A 17,570-nucleotide genomic window follows, 5' to 3' on the forward strand; every position below is an offset into this window, starting at 1 on the left:
TTACAAGGTTGTTTTCGGTTTCGGACGAAGCGGGATTTTGTTGGGTAGGGGTTTTCAGGCTTGGTGCCCTCAGAATGGGCCGCCTCTTGTACCCTCCCGTTTTTTGCATTCAGTGTCCTCTATAGCTTGGGTATTGTTTTCCCAAAAGTAATGAATGCAGCTGTGGACTCTTTCCATTTATAAAGAAAAACATAAATTATGCTTACCTGATCATTTTCTTTTCTTCAGATGGAAACAGTCCACAGCTCCCCGCCCGTGTTTTTATGTGGGTCAGCCGTATTTTTGTTCTTCTGGCACCTTTTCACCCTGATGTTTCTTCTACTGTTCCTTGTTCCTCGGCAGAATGACTGGGAGATGAGGGATGTGGGAGGAGTATTTAAGCCTTTGGCTGGGGTGTCTGGTTCTGAATTCTCAAAAGTAATGAATGCTGCTGTGGACTCTTTCCATCTGAAGAAAATAAAATGATCATGTAAGCATAATTTATTTTTACATAGAGATGTTCAGGTGATATTTTCCTGTCAGATTTTTACATTTATACTGCATCACTTTCAAGTGATTTAGCATAAATGTTTTATGTCCTTTTAAGTGTCCCTCCTATTAAAGACAAATAGGTGCATGAAACCCCAGTGGTGGGAGATTTCCTTAAAACCACATTTCTAATCTGCCTCCCTCTATTAGGGAACAGAGGCTCCAAAAGAGTCCTGTCCTCCAAAAACAACATAGAACACACACCACATATGAGCAACCAAAAGTGTATCAGCCTTTTTCAATGCAAATCAATGCAAATCATTTCCTTCTAGATAGCAGGAGTTTGTCAAAATGAGTTGCAGTTACTTGTCTATTAGGTGACATTTAGGGTGATCTGCACTGTAATGAGGACCCTATCACCCCATCTAAAGTTTAAAATAGGACAAGTAACCCATCATTTGAAATAGGAAAGGCCTCTTGTCCGATTAAAGGTTGCTTGGCCAGTTAGCTATCAGGTAATCAAGTTTGCATCAGTGATCATCTGATAGAAACATATATACATATGGAATAAAATTATGAAGAGGGATAAATCCCTGATAATGTTTACAATACAGAGAGCATTGTGGCCCTTCTCTTTCCAGTGAGCAATCATATAAACATCCAACTAACTGTTGTCATAACTATGACAAATACCTCACAGCAGTGGTCGTTTTTTCACTACTGACTCTAATGAAGCCCTAAGGACCCACTCACCATAGAACTATACCAGAAAACCGCTCATTTAAATATTTTTTTTTATATCCTTATAGCTGTCAAGTGATTGCCATAGTAATTATGATCACCTGGCAACAACTGCTATCCTCAATTTGTTGTGTTGCTGGTGTCAGAGCTCACAGATTCTTGTTCCTCTGAGCTTTTTTAAAATGGCTTTATATCTATATAAATGTAGTCCATATGTATTGCCTATGGTTGCTTTTGTACTACAGCAGAGCTTAGTAGTTGTGACAGAGATATAAAAATGGAATCTTGTCGCAGAAGAATTTTTTTCACAAAAAAAGAAAATGAAAATGAGGATACCAAGGACTTGATTTATCAATCATTCGGGGAGTTCTCCTTTCTGTTCTCCTATCAGTTCTCCGCAGCTCTCCTTTGGAGAGACGCACCTGTGCACCCACATTTATCATAAAAAATGGTTTTTTTTCTCCATAGGAGAGTTGAGAGAGCTGAGGAGAACTAATGATAAATGTCTCCAGTCGGATTATTATCTTCTCCTTATTTATCACTGAAAATAAGCAACTATTCTCCATGTCAGTCACATATAAGCCAATAAGAATATTTATACAGCCTTCCTAGTAGCTTTGTTAATGCCCCTCTTCAGCAAACTGTCATGTAAGAAAAACAGAATTTATGTTTACCTGATAAATTTCTTTCTCCAACGGTGTGTCCGGTCCACGGCGTCATCCTTACTTGTGGGATATTCTCTTCCCCAACAGGAAATGGCAAAGAGCCCAGCAAAGCTGGTCACATGATCCCTCCTAGGCTCCGCCTACCCCAGTCATTCGACCGACGTTAAGGAGGAATATTTGCATAGGAGAAACCATATGGTACCGTGGTGACTGTAGTTAAAGAAAATAAAATATCAGACCTGATTAAAAAAACCAGGGCGGGCCGTGGACCGGACACACCGTTGGAGAAAGAAATTTATCAGGTAAACATAAATTCTGTTTTCTCCAACATAGGTGTGTCCGGTCCACGGCGTCATCCTTACTTGTGGGAACCAATACCAAAGCTTTAGGACACGGATGAAGGGAGGGAGCAAATCAGGTCACCTAAATGGAAGGCACCACGGCTTGCAAAACCTTTCTCCCAAAAATAGCCTCAGAAGAAGCAAAAGTATCAAACTTGTAAAATTTGGTAAAAGTGTGCAGTGAAGACCAAGTCGCTGCCCTACATATCTGATCAACAGAAGCCTCGTTCTTGAAGGCCCATGTGGAAGCCACAGCCCTAGTGGAATGAGCTGTGATTCTTTCGGGAGGCTGCCGTCCGGCAGTCTCGTAAGCCAATCTGATGATGCTTTTAATCCAAAAAGAGAGAGAGGTAGAAGTTGCTTTTTGACCTCTCCTTTTACCTGAATAAACAACAAACAAGGAAGATGTTTGTCTAAAATCCTTTGTAGCATCTAAATAGAATTTTAGAGCGCGAACAACATCCAAATTGTGCAACAAACGTTCCTTCTTTGAAACTGGTTTTGGACACAGAGAAGGTACGATAATCTCCTGGTTAATGTTTTTGTTAGAAACAACTTTTGGAAGAAAACCAGGTTTAGTACGTAAAACCACCTTATCTGCATGGAACACCAGATAAGGAGGAGAACACTGCAGAGCAGATAATTCTGAGACTCTTCTAGCAGAAGAAATCGCAACTAAAAACAAAACTTTCCAAGATAATAACTTAATATCAACGGAATGTAAGGGTTCAAACGGAACCCCCTGAAGAACTGAAAGAACTAAATTGAGACTCCAAGGAGGAGTCAAAGGTTTGTAAACAGGCTTGATTCTAACCAGAGCCTGAACAAAGGCTTGAACATCTGGCACAGCTGCCAGCTTTTTGTGAAGTAATACCGACAAGGCAGAAATCTGTCCCTTCAGGGAACTTGCAGATAATCCTTTTTCCAATCCTTCTTGAAGGAAGGATAGAATCCTAGGAATCTTAACCTTGTCCCAAGGGAATCCTTTAGATTCACACCAACAGATATATTTTTTCCAAATTTTGTGGTAAATCTTTCTAGTCACAGGCTTTCTGGCCTGAACAAGAGTATCGATCACAGAATCTGAGAATCCTCGCTTCGATAAAATCAAGCGTTCAATCTCCAAGCAGTCAGCTGGAGTGAAACCAGATTCGGATGTTCGAACGGACCCTGAACAAGAAGGTCTCGTCTCAAAGGTAGCTTCCAAGGTGGAGCCGATGACATATTCACCAGATCTGCATACCAAGTCCTGCGTGGCCACGCAGGAGCTATCAAGATCACCGACGCCCTCTCCTGCTTGATCCTGGCTATCAGCCTGGGGATGAGAGGAAATGGCGGGAACACATAAGCTAGTTTGAAGGTCCAAGGTGCTACTAGTGCATCCACTAGAGCCGCCTTGGGATCCCTGGATCTGGCCCCGTAGCAAGGAACTTTGAAGTTCTGACGAGAGGCCATCAGATCCATGTCTGGAATGCCCCACAGGTGAGTGACTTGGGCAAAGATTTCCGGATGGAGTTCCCACTCCCCCGGATGCAATGTCTGACGACTCAGAAAATCCGCTTCCCAATTTTCCACTCCTGGGATGTGGATAGCAGACAGGTGGCAGGAGTGAGACTCCGCCCAAAGAATAATTTTGGTTACTTCTTCCATCGCTAGGGAACTCCTTGTTCCCCCCTGATGGTTGATGTACGCAACAGTCGTCATGTTGTCTGATTGAAACCGTATGAACCTGGTCCTCGCAAGCTGGGGCCAGGCCTGGAGCGCATTGAATATCGCTTTCAGTTCCAGAATATTTATCGGTAGAAGAGATTCTTCCCGAGACCAAAGACCCTGAGCTTTCAGGGATCCCCAGACCGCGCCCCAGCCTATCAGACTGGCGTCGGTCGTGACAATGACCCACTCTGGTCTGTTGAACATCATCCCTTGAGACAGATTGTCCAGGGACAGCCACCAACGGAGGGAGTCTCTGGTCCTCTGATTTACTTGTATCTTCGGAGACAAGTCTGTATAGTCCCCATTCCACTGACTGAGCATGCACAGTTGTAATGGTCTTAGATGAATGCGCGCAAAAGGAACTATGTCCATCGCCGCCACCATCAACCCGATCACTTCCATGCACTGAGCTATGGAAGGAAGAGGAACGGAATGAAGTATCCGACAAGAGTCCAGAAGCTTTGTTTTTCTGGCCTCTGTTAGAAAGATCCTCATTTCTAAGGAGTCTATAATTGTTCCCAAGAAGGGAACCCTTGTTGACGGGGATAGAGAACTCTTTTCCACGTTCACTTTCCAGCCGTGAGATCTGAGAAAGGCCAGGACAATGTCCGTGTGAGCCTTTGCTTGAGGAAGGGACGACGCTTGAATCAGAATGTCGTCCAGGTAAGGTACTACTGCAATGCCCCTTGGTCTTAGCACCGCTAGAAGGGACCCTAGTACCTTTGTGAAAATCCTTGGAGCAGTGGCTAATCCGAAAGGAAGCGCCACGAACTGGTAATGTTTGTCCAGGAATGCAAACCTTAGGAACCGATGATGTTCCTTGTGGATAGGAATATGTAGATACGCATCCTTTAAATCCACCGTGGTCATAAATTGACCTTCCTGGATGGAAGGAAGGATAGTTCGAATGGTTTCCATCTTGAACGATGGAACCTTGAGAAATTTGTTTAAGATCTTGAGATCTAGGATTGGTCTGAACGTTCCCTCTTTTTTGGGAACTATGAACAGATTGGAGTAGAACCCCATCCCTTGTTCTCTTAATGGAACAGGATGAATCACTCCCATTTTTAACAGGTCTTCTACACAATGTAAGAACGCCTGTCTTTTTATGTGGTCTGAAGACAACTGCGACTTGTGGAACCTCCCCCTTGGGGGAAGTCCCTTGAATTCCAGAAGATAACCCTGGGAGACTATTTCTAGCGCCCAAGGATCCAGAACATCTCTTGCCCAAGCCTGAGCGAAGAGAGAGAGTCTGCCCCCCACCAGATCCGGTCCCGGATCGGGGGCCAATATTTCATGCTGTCTTGGTAGCAGTGGCAGGTTTCTTGGCCTGCTTTCCCTTGTTCCAGCCTTGCATTGGTCTCCAAGCTGGCTTGGCCTGAGAAGTATTACCCTCTTGCTTAGAGGACGTAGCCCCTTGGGCTGGTCCGTTTTTACGAAAGGGACGAAAATTAGGTCTATTTTTTGCCTTGAAGGGCCGATCCTGAGGAAGGGCGTGGCCCTTACCCCCAGTGATATCAGAGATAATCTCTTTCAAGTCAGGACCAAACAGCGTTTTCCCCTTGAAAGGAATGTTTAGTAGCTTGTTCTTGGAAGACGCATCAGCCGACCAAGATTTCAACCAAAGCGCTCTGCGCGCCACAATAGCAAACCCAGAGTTCTTAGCCGCTAACTTAGCCAATTGCAAAGAGGCGTCTAGAGTGAAAGAATTAGCCAATTTGAGAGCATTGATTCTGTCCATAATCTCCTCATAAGGAGGAGAGTCACTATCGAGCACCTTAAGCAGTTCATCAAACCAGAAATATGCGGCTGTAGTGACAGGGACAATGCATGAAATGGGTTGTAGAAGGTAACCCTGCTGAACAAACATCTTTTTAAGCAAACCTTCTAATTTTTTATCCATAGGATCTTTGAAAGCACAACTATCCTCTATGGGAATAGTGGTGCGTTTGTTTAAAGTAGAGACCGCTCCCTCGACCTTGGGGACTGACTGCCATAAGTCCTTTCTGGGGTCGACCATAGGAAACAATTTTTTAAATATGGGGGGAGGGACGAAAGGAATACCGGGCCTTTCCCATTCTTTATTAACAATGTCCGCCACCCGCTTGGGTATAGGAAAAGCTTCTGGGAGCCCCGGCACCTCTAGGAACTTGTCCATTTTACATAGTTTCTCTGGGATGACTAAATTTTCACAATCATCCAGAGTGGATAATACCTCCTTAAGCAAAATGCGGAGGTGTTCCAATTTAAATTTAAATGTAATCACATCAGATTCAGCCTGCTGAGAAATGTTCCCTAAATCAGTAATTTCTCCCTCAGACAAAACCTCCCTGGCCCCCTCAGATTGGGTTAGGGGCCCTTCAGAGATATTAATATCAGCGTCGTCATGCTCTTCAGTAACTAAAACAGAGCAGCCACGCTTACGCTGACAAGGGTTCATTTTGGCTAAAATGTTTTTGACAGAATTATCCATTACAGCCGTTAATTGTTGCATAGTAAGGAGTATTGGCGCACTAGATGTACTAGGGGCCTCCTGAGTGGGCAAGACTCGTGTAGACGAAGGAGGGAATGATGCAGTACCATGCTTACTCCCCTCACTTGAGGAATCATCTTGGGCATCATTGTCATTATCACATAAATCACATTTATTTAAATGAATAGGAATTCTGGCTTCCCCACATTCAGAACACAGTCTATCTGGTAGTTCAGACATGTTAAACAGGCATAAACTTGATCAGAAAGTACAAAAAACGTTTTAAAATAAAACCGTTACTGTCACTTTAAATTTTAAACTGAACACACTTTATTACTGCAATTGCGAAAAAACATGAAGGAATTGTTCAAAATTCACCAAATTTTCACCACAGCGTCTTAAAGCCTTGAAAATATTGCACACCAATTTTGGAAGCTTTAACCCTTAAAATAACGGAACCGGAGCCGTTTTAAGCTTTAAACCCCTTTACAGTCCCTGGTATCTGCTTTGCTGAGACCCAACCAAACCCAAAGGGGAATACGATACCAAATGACGCCTTCAGAAGTCTTTTATAAGTATCAGAGCTCCTCTCACATGCGACTGCATGCCATGCCTCTCAAAAACAAGTGCGCAACACCGGCGCGAAAATGAGACTCTGCCTATGCTTTGGGAAAGCCCCTAAAGAATAAGGTGTCTAAAACAGTGCCTGCCGATATTATTAAATCAAAATACCCAGAATAAATGATTCCTCAAGGCTAAATAAGTGTTAATATCAATCGATTTAGCCCAAAAAAAGTCTACAGTTTAAATAAGCCCTTGTGAAGCCCTTATTTACAATCTTAATAAACATGGCTTACCGGATCCCATAGGGAAAATGACAGCTTCCAGCATTACATCGTCTTGTTAGAATGTGTCATACCTCAAGCAGCAAGAGACTGCAAACTGTTCCCCCAACTGAAGTTAATTGCTCTCAACAGTCCTGTGTGGAACAGCCATGGATTTTAGTTACGGTTGCTAAAATCATTTTCCTCATACAAACAGAATTCTTCATCTTTTTTCTGTTTCTGAGTAAATAGTACGTACCAGCACTATTTGAAAATAACAAACTCTTGATTGAATAATGAAAAACTACAGTTAAACACTAAAAAACTCTAAGCCATCTCCGTGGAGATGTTGCCTGTACAACGGCAAAGAGAATGACTGGGGTAGGCGGAGCCTAGGAGGGATCATGTGACCAGCTTTGCTGGGCTCTTTGCCATTTCCTGTTGGGGAAGAGAATATCCCACAAGTAAGGATGACGCCGTGGACCGGACACACCTATGTTGGAGAAATAGATCTACATTTTCATTTCTTCTGTGTTTCAATTTTAGCGCTTCTTTTACATCTTATTCTTATGCCCCAATAGATATAATGTTGTGCTCTGTTATATATTATTTTAGTGTCCATTATATATATATATTTTTATCACGCCAATATAAAGTATTATTGCGCTCCAATATCCATTATTATTACGCTTTGTTATAGAGCTTTTATTTTTTTATTTTATTTTTTTTGTAACTGCTTCCACAACTGGTAGAGAATAGATTTCTAATGCTTTTCTCCACAGTAGTTATGGAGAATTTTAATGCAGGGACTTGCAGGATAACTTGCAGTCCTCCACAGGAGAATATAAATGATACATTTGTAAATAGGAGAATTAAATAAGGAGAACTATATGAAATACGACTAAAAGTATCTAATTTAACCCTTTTTTTGGAGAATATGTTGGAGAATTTTATAGTCAAACTTGCCCAATTTTAGACTCATTTTTAAATGATAAATAGGGGAATTATTTCTCATGAGAACTTTCAGGAGAAAATATAGGAAAATATGAATGATAAATCGAGCCCCAAGAGAACAAAGTTTAATTTTTTACTTCCCTTTAATATAAATGTCTATTTTAAAATGGCTACACATTCTGAAGTGGTAAATAGTGTTTGTAGCTGATGACATAGCTAGCATAATGAAAACAAATTGATATGCTAAGCTAAGAGCCCCACCCAGAGGAGTAACTAGAACTCACTGGGCCCTAGGGCAAAGTATGTTGCAGTGTTACTGTCATCTGAACAGCACCCCTTCCAAAGCATAGCAAATGAGATATATATATATATATATATATATATACATACATATATACTTACTATTTATATGTATATGTATATATATATATATATATATATATATATATATATATATATATATATATATATATATATATATATATTACACACACACTTAAACACATATATAAACATACAGATGCATACACAAACACATACATGCACATATTTATTTATTTATAAAATATTTTACCAGGAAGGATACATTGATATTTCTCTCGTTTTCAAGTATGTCCTGGGTCGACAAAACATTGCATTAATACAATAGGGTACAATAAAGTACAAAAACAATAATAATACACAATATATGCAAAATGTTTACATAGAACAGGTAGGAAATATATAATCAACCATGACAGGTGCATTCTGTTTTGAGATATGTAGAGAGGGATCTCTTAAAGGATATTAGGCTTGGGGAAGGTTTGAAAGTGTGCGAGAGGTCATTCCATAATTGTGGCGCTCTGTAGAAAAAGGAGGATTGAGCTGCTTTCTTTTTGTATTGAGGCAAGCTAAATAATGTGCTGGTACTGGATCGGAGGTTATAGTAGGTGGGAATAGCCGGGGAGAACATTCTGCTCAGGTAGGGTGGGAGCTTCCCAGAAAATCTCTTAAACACAAGGCAGGAAAGATGGAGGGTGAGTTTGGATTCCAGTGACAGCCAGTTTAGTTCTTTTACCATGTCACAATGGTGGGTCCTGTAGTTACATTGTAGCACAAAGCGGCAGAACGAGTTATACAATGTATTAAGTTTATTAAGGTGAGTTTGCGGTGCAGGTGCATATACTAATTCCCCATAATCCATGATTGGCATCAGCATTTGCTGTACAATCTTTTCCTCTACTGTAGGGCTGAGGCAGGGTTTGTTTCTGTACAGGGCACCTAGTTTTTTGAGATCCACTTTTCTACCTCTGTGAACTGGTCTTGGAGCACTGCTTCAAGCTGCGGCAGATCGGAATTGTTTGCATAGATTACCGTGTCATCTGCGTACATGTGTACAGTTGAGGATTTGCAGACATTAGGCAGATCATTTATAAATAATGTGAATAGTAGGGGGCCGAGAATGGAACCTTGGGGAAAACCACACATGACTGGGAGAGGGAGAGAGTCGCTGTCAGAAATAGAGACATATTGTGATCGATCCGATACATATGATCGAAACCAGGTTTGGGGACGATCAGCAATACCTGAGTTTTTTAGTTTGAGTAGTAGTATGTTGTGGTCTACTGTGTCAAAGGCCTTTGCAAAACCTGATTGATCAGGGGTCAGATAGATTGTTGATAATATTCACATGATTGCGTATGGACACATTTTTCTAAGATTTTTGACAATACTGGGAGCAATAATATTGGGCGATAGTTATAAACCAAGGTTACCTTCCCACTTTTATGGATAGGCACTACTCTTGCAGTCTTCCAAAGTCTGGGTATGTATCCAGACACCAAGGATTCGTTAATTAGGGTTGTGACAGGTTTAGCAATTGCCGGCGCACTGAGCTTCAACAGCTTTGCTGGGATTTGATCAGGTCCAAACTGTGTTTTCATTTTTAGATTATTAAGGTGTTTCTTAATGACATTGATGGGTACAGGTCTAAAATTTAAATTCTCTGTATTGGGTTTTTGGTGATTTAGTGGGGCCTGATCCACATTTGTAGTTTCAGGATGCGTGTCATTTATTAGTTTGTCAATCAGGGTGGTGGAGCATCCAACAAAATAATTGTTAAAGGCATTTGCTACTTCTAAGGGGAGTTGCAGGGTTTGGTCGTCCACATTGACAGTGGAGGGTTGGGAGTGGATTGGTGGAGTTTATAAGTTATTTATGAGTTTCCAAAACTTTCTAGGGTTTGATATGTTTTTGTTCAGATTTTCACAGAAATATTGGGCCTTGGCCAATTTTGTTTGATTAGTGCATATATTTTGCCATTGTCTATATACACAGTGATCGTTCATAGAGCCAGTATGCTTGAACTTTGACCACAATGAATCCCGAAACTGGTACATTTGAATGAGGTCAGCTGTGATCCAATTCAAGTGTGCTCCTTTTACTCTCACCTTACGCAGCGGGGCATGTAAATTCCAAACTTGTAGGAGTTCAGACTGAAAGAATTCAACTGTAGAGTCTAGATCTGGGATTAGGTTTAATCTGTGCCAGGGGAGGTTCTTGATGTCATTTAGAAATGATTGAAGATTACATTTTTAAAGGACCTGGTGATTTTAACCTTGGGAGAGGATTTAGTTGCCTTTATTTTGCGCACACAGTACACTAAGCAGTGGTCACTGAAAATGTTAGGGAGAACACCTGCCTCCTGGATTCGGTCGGGAGAACTGGAGAGAATCCAATCGAGCCAGGTGTGATTATGGCTTTTGATGTTTATGCGAGTTGGGGAGGAGATTAATTGCGTTAGCTGCAAAGACTTAAACAGCTAGCAACAACTATTATTTTTTGGATTCAGCCAATCAATATTAAAATCTCCAAAAACCAAAATTTCGCTTTTTGGGTTTTGAGCTATGGTTTCACTAAGGAGATGTGCTATGTCAGAAATGGAATGCACAGGGGAGCTAAGTGGGCGGTAGATTCCTGCAACAATGATTGATTTACTGCACGGGATCTCAATTTTGCCAGAAAGGAAATCAAAGGTGGCAGGAGAGCTAGATTTTTGTAAGGGGGTGTACTTTGTGGAATTGTCAACATAAATTTCAATGCCGCCTCCTCTCTTTGCTCTGTCATTTTTATGGCATGAATACCCATGTATTGCTATGGCAGATTCCAGAGGCTACCTGTTTGCAGAGAGCAGTGGGATAGCTGAATATGCAGGTCTGTGAATTTCTTTCAAGACTGGGGCAGATATACTTTAAAATCAGGCTGAGGGAGAGAGATATATTAGTGTCAGGTGGGCCTGCAAAAAAAGTTAAGGGAGGGGGTATCTATGGACATTTGAGCTAGTGGTCGTTCAGGCAAAAAACACAGGGAAAGTTCACAATTACAGAGATAAGAGAGGTATCCATGTAGGGAAATAAACGCATTAAACAAGGAACAAGAAAGATATATGGTCCTCCTGAGCTGGTTAAACCAACTTTTAACATAATGGACAGACATAATGGTGATAAAATATGCATTTAAAATAAAAAATAAAAATAATAGCCAATACTTATTACATCCCACACATCAGTAATAACAGGGTAGAATATAATGAGATTTCATATACACGGATATACACACGCACGCACACAGACAGCTGCACATACACACACAAACACATATATATAAACATACATACACATTCAAAGGAATATACACACACAAGAGGAAGTTGATTCACAGCTGAGCAAATACCCATAACCACCAACACAGCATTCTGAAAAACTTACCACAGTAAACTGCTTGCACTCTATACAGAGCTTTCTTTTTCCCAGTTGTTTTTCAGTCACCACAAGTTTAGCAACCTCTATAGGTGATTAAAAAAACTGCAGCCCTGTAAGCAAGCTGCTCTGAAATATATATATATATATATATATATATATACATACACACAGAGACACATTGGAGTCCTTTGCAGTCATATACCTGGAAACAAAATATTTTTTATTCACTATTAATATTTAATTATGTATGTAGTAATATTTAACAGTCCAATGTTCTTCACCTAATAGAAACAAGTTATGTGTATTTTTAAATAGATATTCCTCCTATCTGTATATATCTGTACCTTTATATAATCATATAGGTATAGATATGTGTTTTACAAAAAAATATATATATATATATATATATATATAATTAAAAGGACAGTTTACACCGATTTTTGTATAACTGCATGTAATAGACACTACTATAAAGAAGAAAATGCACAGATACTGATATAAAAATCCAGTATAAAACCTTTTAAAAACTTACTTAGAATCTCCCAGTTTAGCACTGTTGATGAGGTTAGGCTGGGATACCCATTTAAATGGGCTGAAAAAGCAAGAAAAGCAGACCCCCCCCCCCCCCCTTCTCTGCATATAAAAAGACCCATTACAGAAGCTGGAGTCTGTAGACATCAGTATACATCTATAACTTTGGGGCTTGGTTAGGAGTCTGAAAATCAGCACAAAGTTGTTTAAAAATAAGGGAACCTATACATTTTTACATAAACACCCCCAGATGGGCTATATAAATGGGTCATCTACAAAACATTTATGCAAAGATTAAATAGCACGTATTCTTTTTTCTGAAAAACATTGGAATGTGAAATATTCATAATTCATGTTGGGTTGAGCGCACTTGAATAAACGCAATCGGGTTAGCAGAGTATTGGTTGTTTTTTTAAAGTTTTCATATTCCATTGAAATTTATAGAGGAATACGTACTGTGCAGGAGAATAACATCATTACAGCAATGTAAGAGGCAAGCTGGTGTTGCATTATAAAATACTTAAATGGCTGTTATCTCCTTTGCGATATTTTAAGTTCCACTTTTTGTGGACATCGGATTTTTGCTTACACACTAACTTTTTACTTTCAACTCATAATACGTGCGCAAACCAACTGCAAAAAACCCTCTGCAAACTGCCCCCTTATTTCAATTATTTTGAAAAATGTGCATTTTCGCCAATCAGTGCCTTCTCATAAGTAACTCCACGGGCGTGAGCACCATGTTAGTTATTTGGCACTCATGAACTAATGCCCTCTAGCTGTGAAAAACTGAAATGCATTCAGATAAGACGTGGCCTTCAAGGGCTTAGAAATTAGCATACCTATGTTTAGATTAGGGACACTGAACCCAAGTTTTTTTCTTTCATGATTCACATAGAGCATGGCATTTTAATCAACTTTTTAATTTACTCCTATTATCAATTTTTCTTTGTTTTCTTGCTATCTTTATTTTAAAAGCAGGAATGTAAATCTTAGCAGCCAGCCCATTTTAGGTTTAGCACCATGGATAGTGCTTGCTTATTGGAGGCTTACATTTACCCAACAATAAGCAAGCATAACCCAGATTCTCAACCAAAAATGGGCTGGCTCATATGCATCACATTCCTGCTTTTTAAATAAAGATAGCAAGAGAACGAAGAAAATTTGATAATAGGAGTAAATTAGAAAGTTGCTTAAAATTGCATGCTCTAGCTGAATCATTAAAGAAAAAAATTGGGTTTAGTGTCCCTTTAACTAAGAATACCAAGAGAACAAAGCTAATTTGATAATAAAAATATATTGGAAAGTTGTTTAAAATGACATGCCTTATATGTATTGTGAAAGTTTAATTTTGACTAGACTGTCCCTTTAAATTAAACACATAGTTCCTCTCCCACAGCAGAAGCAGTAATAAGGAGGTCATAAGAAAATGGTGGTTGGCAATTGACTGCATATGCTTGCTAATTGGCTCTTGGGCTGTGACCTGATCATGAGTGACAATGCATTACATTAAACACATACTTACTAATAATATATAATATTTAATATATAATATATTTATGTTTAGAAGGTCTGTCTAAAGGGGCTATTTTGTCTATACTTGATTAGTCATAATTCTATTGATTGTATTCTTAATAAAGTAGAAAGCAGGTGGTGCAGTTAAAAACATTAAAGTGATTTATATCAACATCTCCTGAAAAAAATGATGTTTCTGCTGATAATTAGATCTTCTTTCATAAGTAACCTCCTGTCTCTGTCCTTCAGTCACTTCAGGTACGCCTGGACCTTGCAAAGGAGCTTGGCACAGGAATCTCTATCTGGGAGATGGGCCAAGGATTGGACTATTTCTATGACCTTCTATGATAGTATGAATGGTACATCAATCTTTTTTGTGAAACCAGTGGGACTACTAGGTGTTTGGTGAAGGGAAGAACTTAATTCAACTCTTGGGCCATTCAAGGCTAAAGGGTTCATCAGATGGCATTGAAGGGATTACAATTTAAAATTATAAAGAGCTTAGAGCAAAATGTTCTACATATTTAAGTTTGATAATCAGATTTTGCTTGAATAAAATCAATAATTTCCTAATTTGTTGGTAACAGATGTATTACAGTAGAGTACTGTGCAAGAGATAAATTATATGGCTGCTATTTTTGTACCTTTTCTAAATGACACATTTTGAAGGAGATAACAGCCATTTAAGTATTTTATAATTAAACACCAGCTTGCCTCTTACATTGCTGTAATAATGTCACCCTCCTGCACAGTACGTTAGTCTGCCTCTCTACTACACAATTAGGAGCTGTGTTTGTAATTCACTGGGTGTAAACTAACACAAGAGCCAAAGAGATAGAAATTGGGGATATTTCAAAAACTCTAGAGTATTTCTGTTACATCTGTTCTTGAATATGCAATTTTCTTATTTTGGGAAAAACAAATATTAAATATTGCTCCAATATGAGAATGTTTCAGCTCACTCCTTCACTGAACAGTGTTTTTATCCACCTGTGTCCCTATAGGCCAGTAAAGTGGACATCATTAAACTGGGTGACATTTTTTGCTTAAAGGGACACTGAACTCAAATTTATTCTTTCATGATTCAGATAGAGCATGACATTTTAATCAACTTTCTAATTTACTCCTATTATCAATCTTGGCAGCCAGCCCATTTTAGGTTCAGCACCATGGATAGCGCTTGCTTTTTTGAGGCTTACATTTACCCACCAATAAGCAAGCATAACCCAGGTTCTTAACCAAAAATGGGCCGTCTCCTATGCATCACATTCCTGCTTTTTAAATAAAGATAGCAAGGGAACGAAGAAAAATAGGTGTTGCTTAAAATTGCCTGCTCTATTTGAATCATGAAAGAAAAAAAATGGGTTTAGTGCCCCTTTAAAGGGATATAAAACCCAAACATTTTCTTTTGTGATGCAGACAGAGCATATAATTTTTAAAAAGTTTCCAATTTTTTTCTATTATCATATTTTTTTTGTTGTCATGATATTCTGTGTTAAATAGATACCTACTGTAGGTAAGCGTCTAAAGCACCACATGGCAGGAAATAGTGCTGTCATCTAGTGCTCTTGCAAATGAACAACATTGTTGCGAAACTGCTGCCATATAGTGATCCAGATAAACTAAGCTTGTCACTGCTTTTCAGCAAAAGATACCAGAGAATGAAGAAAAATTGATAATAGAAGTAAATTAGAATTTTTTTTAAAATTAAATGCTCTACCTGAATCATGAAAGAAAGATTTTGGATGTAATATCCCTTTAGGACAATGTTACCAGCTATAACGCATTTCTTTGCTGAAAGTGATTTCAAATGCTTGGTTTGTATTTTCCAAAACAATTACACACTCAAAAGTACCCACTTTATTGTTCTTCTTCATGATTCCAGCTTGTTTTTTTCACTGCCTTTTTAGCAAAGGACATTTAGCAAAGCAAATTGAATTATCGAGGTTCCGCTAAACACAGTTTAGGAAACAATACCATAGAATCTATGATAATCCCGCAATGTGACTACATTATACACAGTACCCAATAATTCCATTTTTGTGACCTGGAAAATAATAAAGGAAATGTCTGGGAAGAATTAAATCATTTTGACTGTCAGGCTGCAAAGATTTTTATTTTTGTTACCTTAACATTCATATTTGGGGGAAATGTATGTTAATGAAATAAGATATCATTTTAATGACACAATTTCCATTTTTAAATTGTGTGTCACAGCCTGAATAGACATGGAAGTGATACATCAGCGAGACAAGCGTGACGCTAAAAGCGCATCTGTTACACATGTAGTAGAGTTATATTTTACAGGGAAGCTTGTACCACAAGGGGTATGAGTGGAAGACATTCAGAGAGCATAAATGTGCAAAAATATAGATTATTTTTTTAATCCATATTAGTAGAGTGTATTACAGTGAAATAAAATTGGAACTTTTCATTCTGCATCGTCATCTTTACAAAAAAAGGTTGTTTTAGAAGAAATAAATATATTTTTTAAATAAATTTTAATATAAAAAATAAATATGCCAGCTTACATTAGCTGACCCCTGCTTACCCTGCCTCCTCTCTCAGGCTGCTTTATTTTATTTTACTCAGCTGTGCTCAGTAGAGCCAAGCACTTCATAGGGCTACAGCGCTCAGCTGTTGATTGGACTCATGAAGCAGAGATTTATTTAAAAAAAAATTTTTTTAAAAAATAATATATATATATATATATATATATATATAAATTGTAACTGTGTTTATAGTGTGTTCCTTCCCATAGTTTTTCTTTTTTGACTTTTCCTTAGACTGCCATGTCTTTTCCTTAGACTGCTCCACATTGTGTTGAACCTCCCAGGTCATGGAAGTTTAACCCTCTTAGGCTTGGTCCCATTTTTAATTTTGTAAATGTTGGGACATTTGCTTTAGTACTACGCTGTTTTCTGGAATACCTAGTTAGTTAGCTTCTATTGCAGAACTGCCCTGTGTTTGGTGAGATGACCCTAGTATGTCAACTATGTTCTCCTGTCTCTCCTTCTATCCTAAATGTCCTAGTTTCACAAAGTGAAATCAAGTATCTCCTAGTAATACTCCAAAATGATAACAAGCTGTCCCACAGCATAGACAACCCTGCATACTGCTTAAATAGCCACTACCAACATTACTAATATCTCCCCTAATTCAACCTGATTCAGCCCACAACTCTGTCCATGGTTCACATTACTCTTCTACCAGCCCTCAAGTTGGAGATACAAGCTGGGAATATGGGAAACTATATAATAGACATTCTTAAAGTGATTGAAAGCTTGAATAAATTACTTAAAACAGGGGCACATTAATTCATTAACATTTTGAAAGCTGCTTCATTTTTAAAATATTTACCACTGAATTATGGTAAACATACAGCTGTTCCTCCATCCTCATCTCATATTATTTTTAGGAGATCGATGACAAATCCAGCTTCTTCTAATCATTGCGTGCCCCATCTGGCATCCAGCTCATGGGGCACACAATGATTCGAGGAAGCCGGATACGTAATTAATCTGCTAAATACAGTATGAGATACGGGCGGAGGAGCGGCGGTATGTTTTCCATAACTCAGTGGAAAATATTTTATAAATGAAGCG

General features: G+C 39.0%; 1 protein-coding gene across 1 annotated transcript in view; it reads left to right on the forward strand.

Moving 5' to 3' along the window:
* CHID1 (chitinase domain containing 1) overlaps window positions 1–14,914 on the forward strand; it is a 1,450,539-nt gene extending 1,435,625 nt beyond the window's left edge. Inside the window, exon 13 of the mRNA XM_053720199.1 lies at window positions 14,215–14,914. Within this exon, the coding sequence (XP_053576174.1) occupies window positions 14,215–14,313 (99 nt within the window). The 3' untranslated portion in view covers window positions 14,314–14,914. The remainder of the gene's footprint in view (window positions 1–14,214) is intronic.
* The last annotated feature ends 2,656 nt before the right edge of the window (window positions 14,915–17,570 follow it).

This window comes from Bombina bombina, chromosome 7, assembly GCF_027579735.1.
Source record: "Bombina bombina isolate aBomBom1 chromosome 7, aBomBom1.pri, whole genome shotgun sequence".
Classification (NCBI taxonomy): Eukaryota; Metazoa; Chordata; class Amphibia; order Anura; family Bombinatoridae; genus Bombina; species Bombina bombina.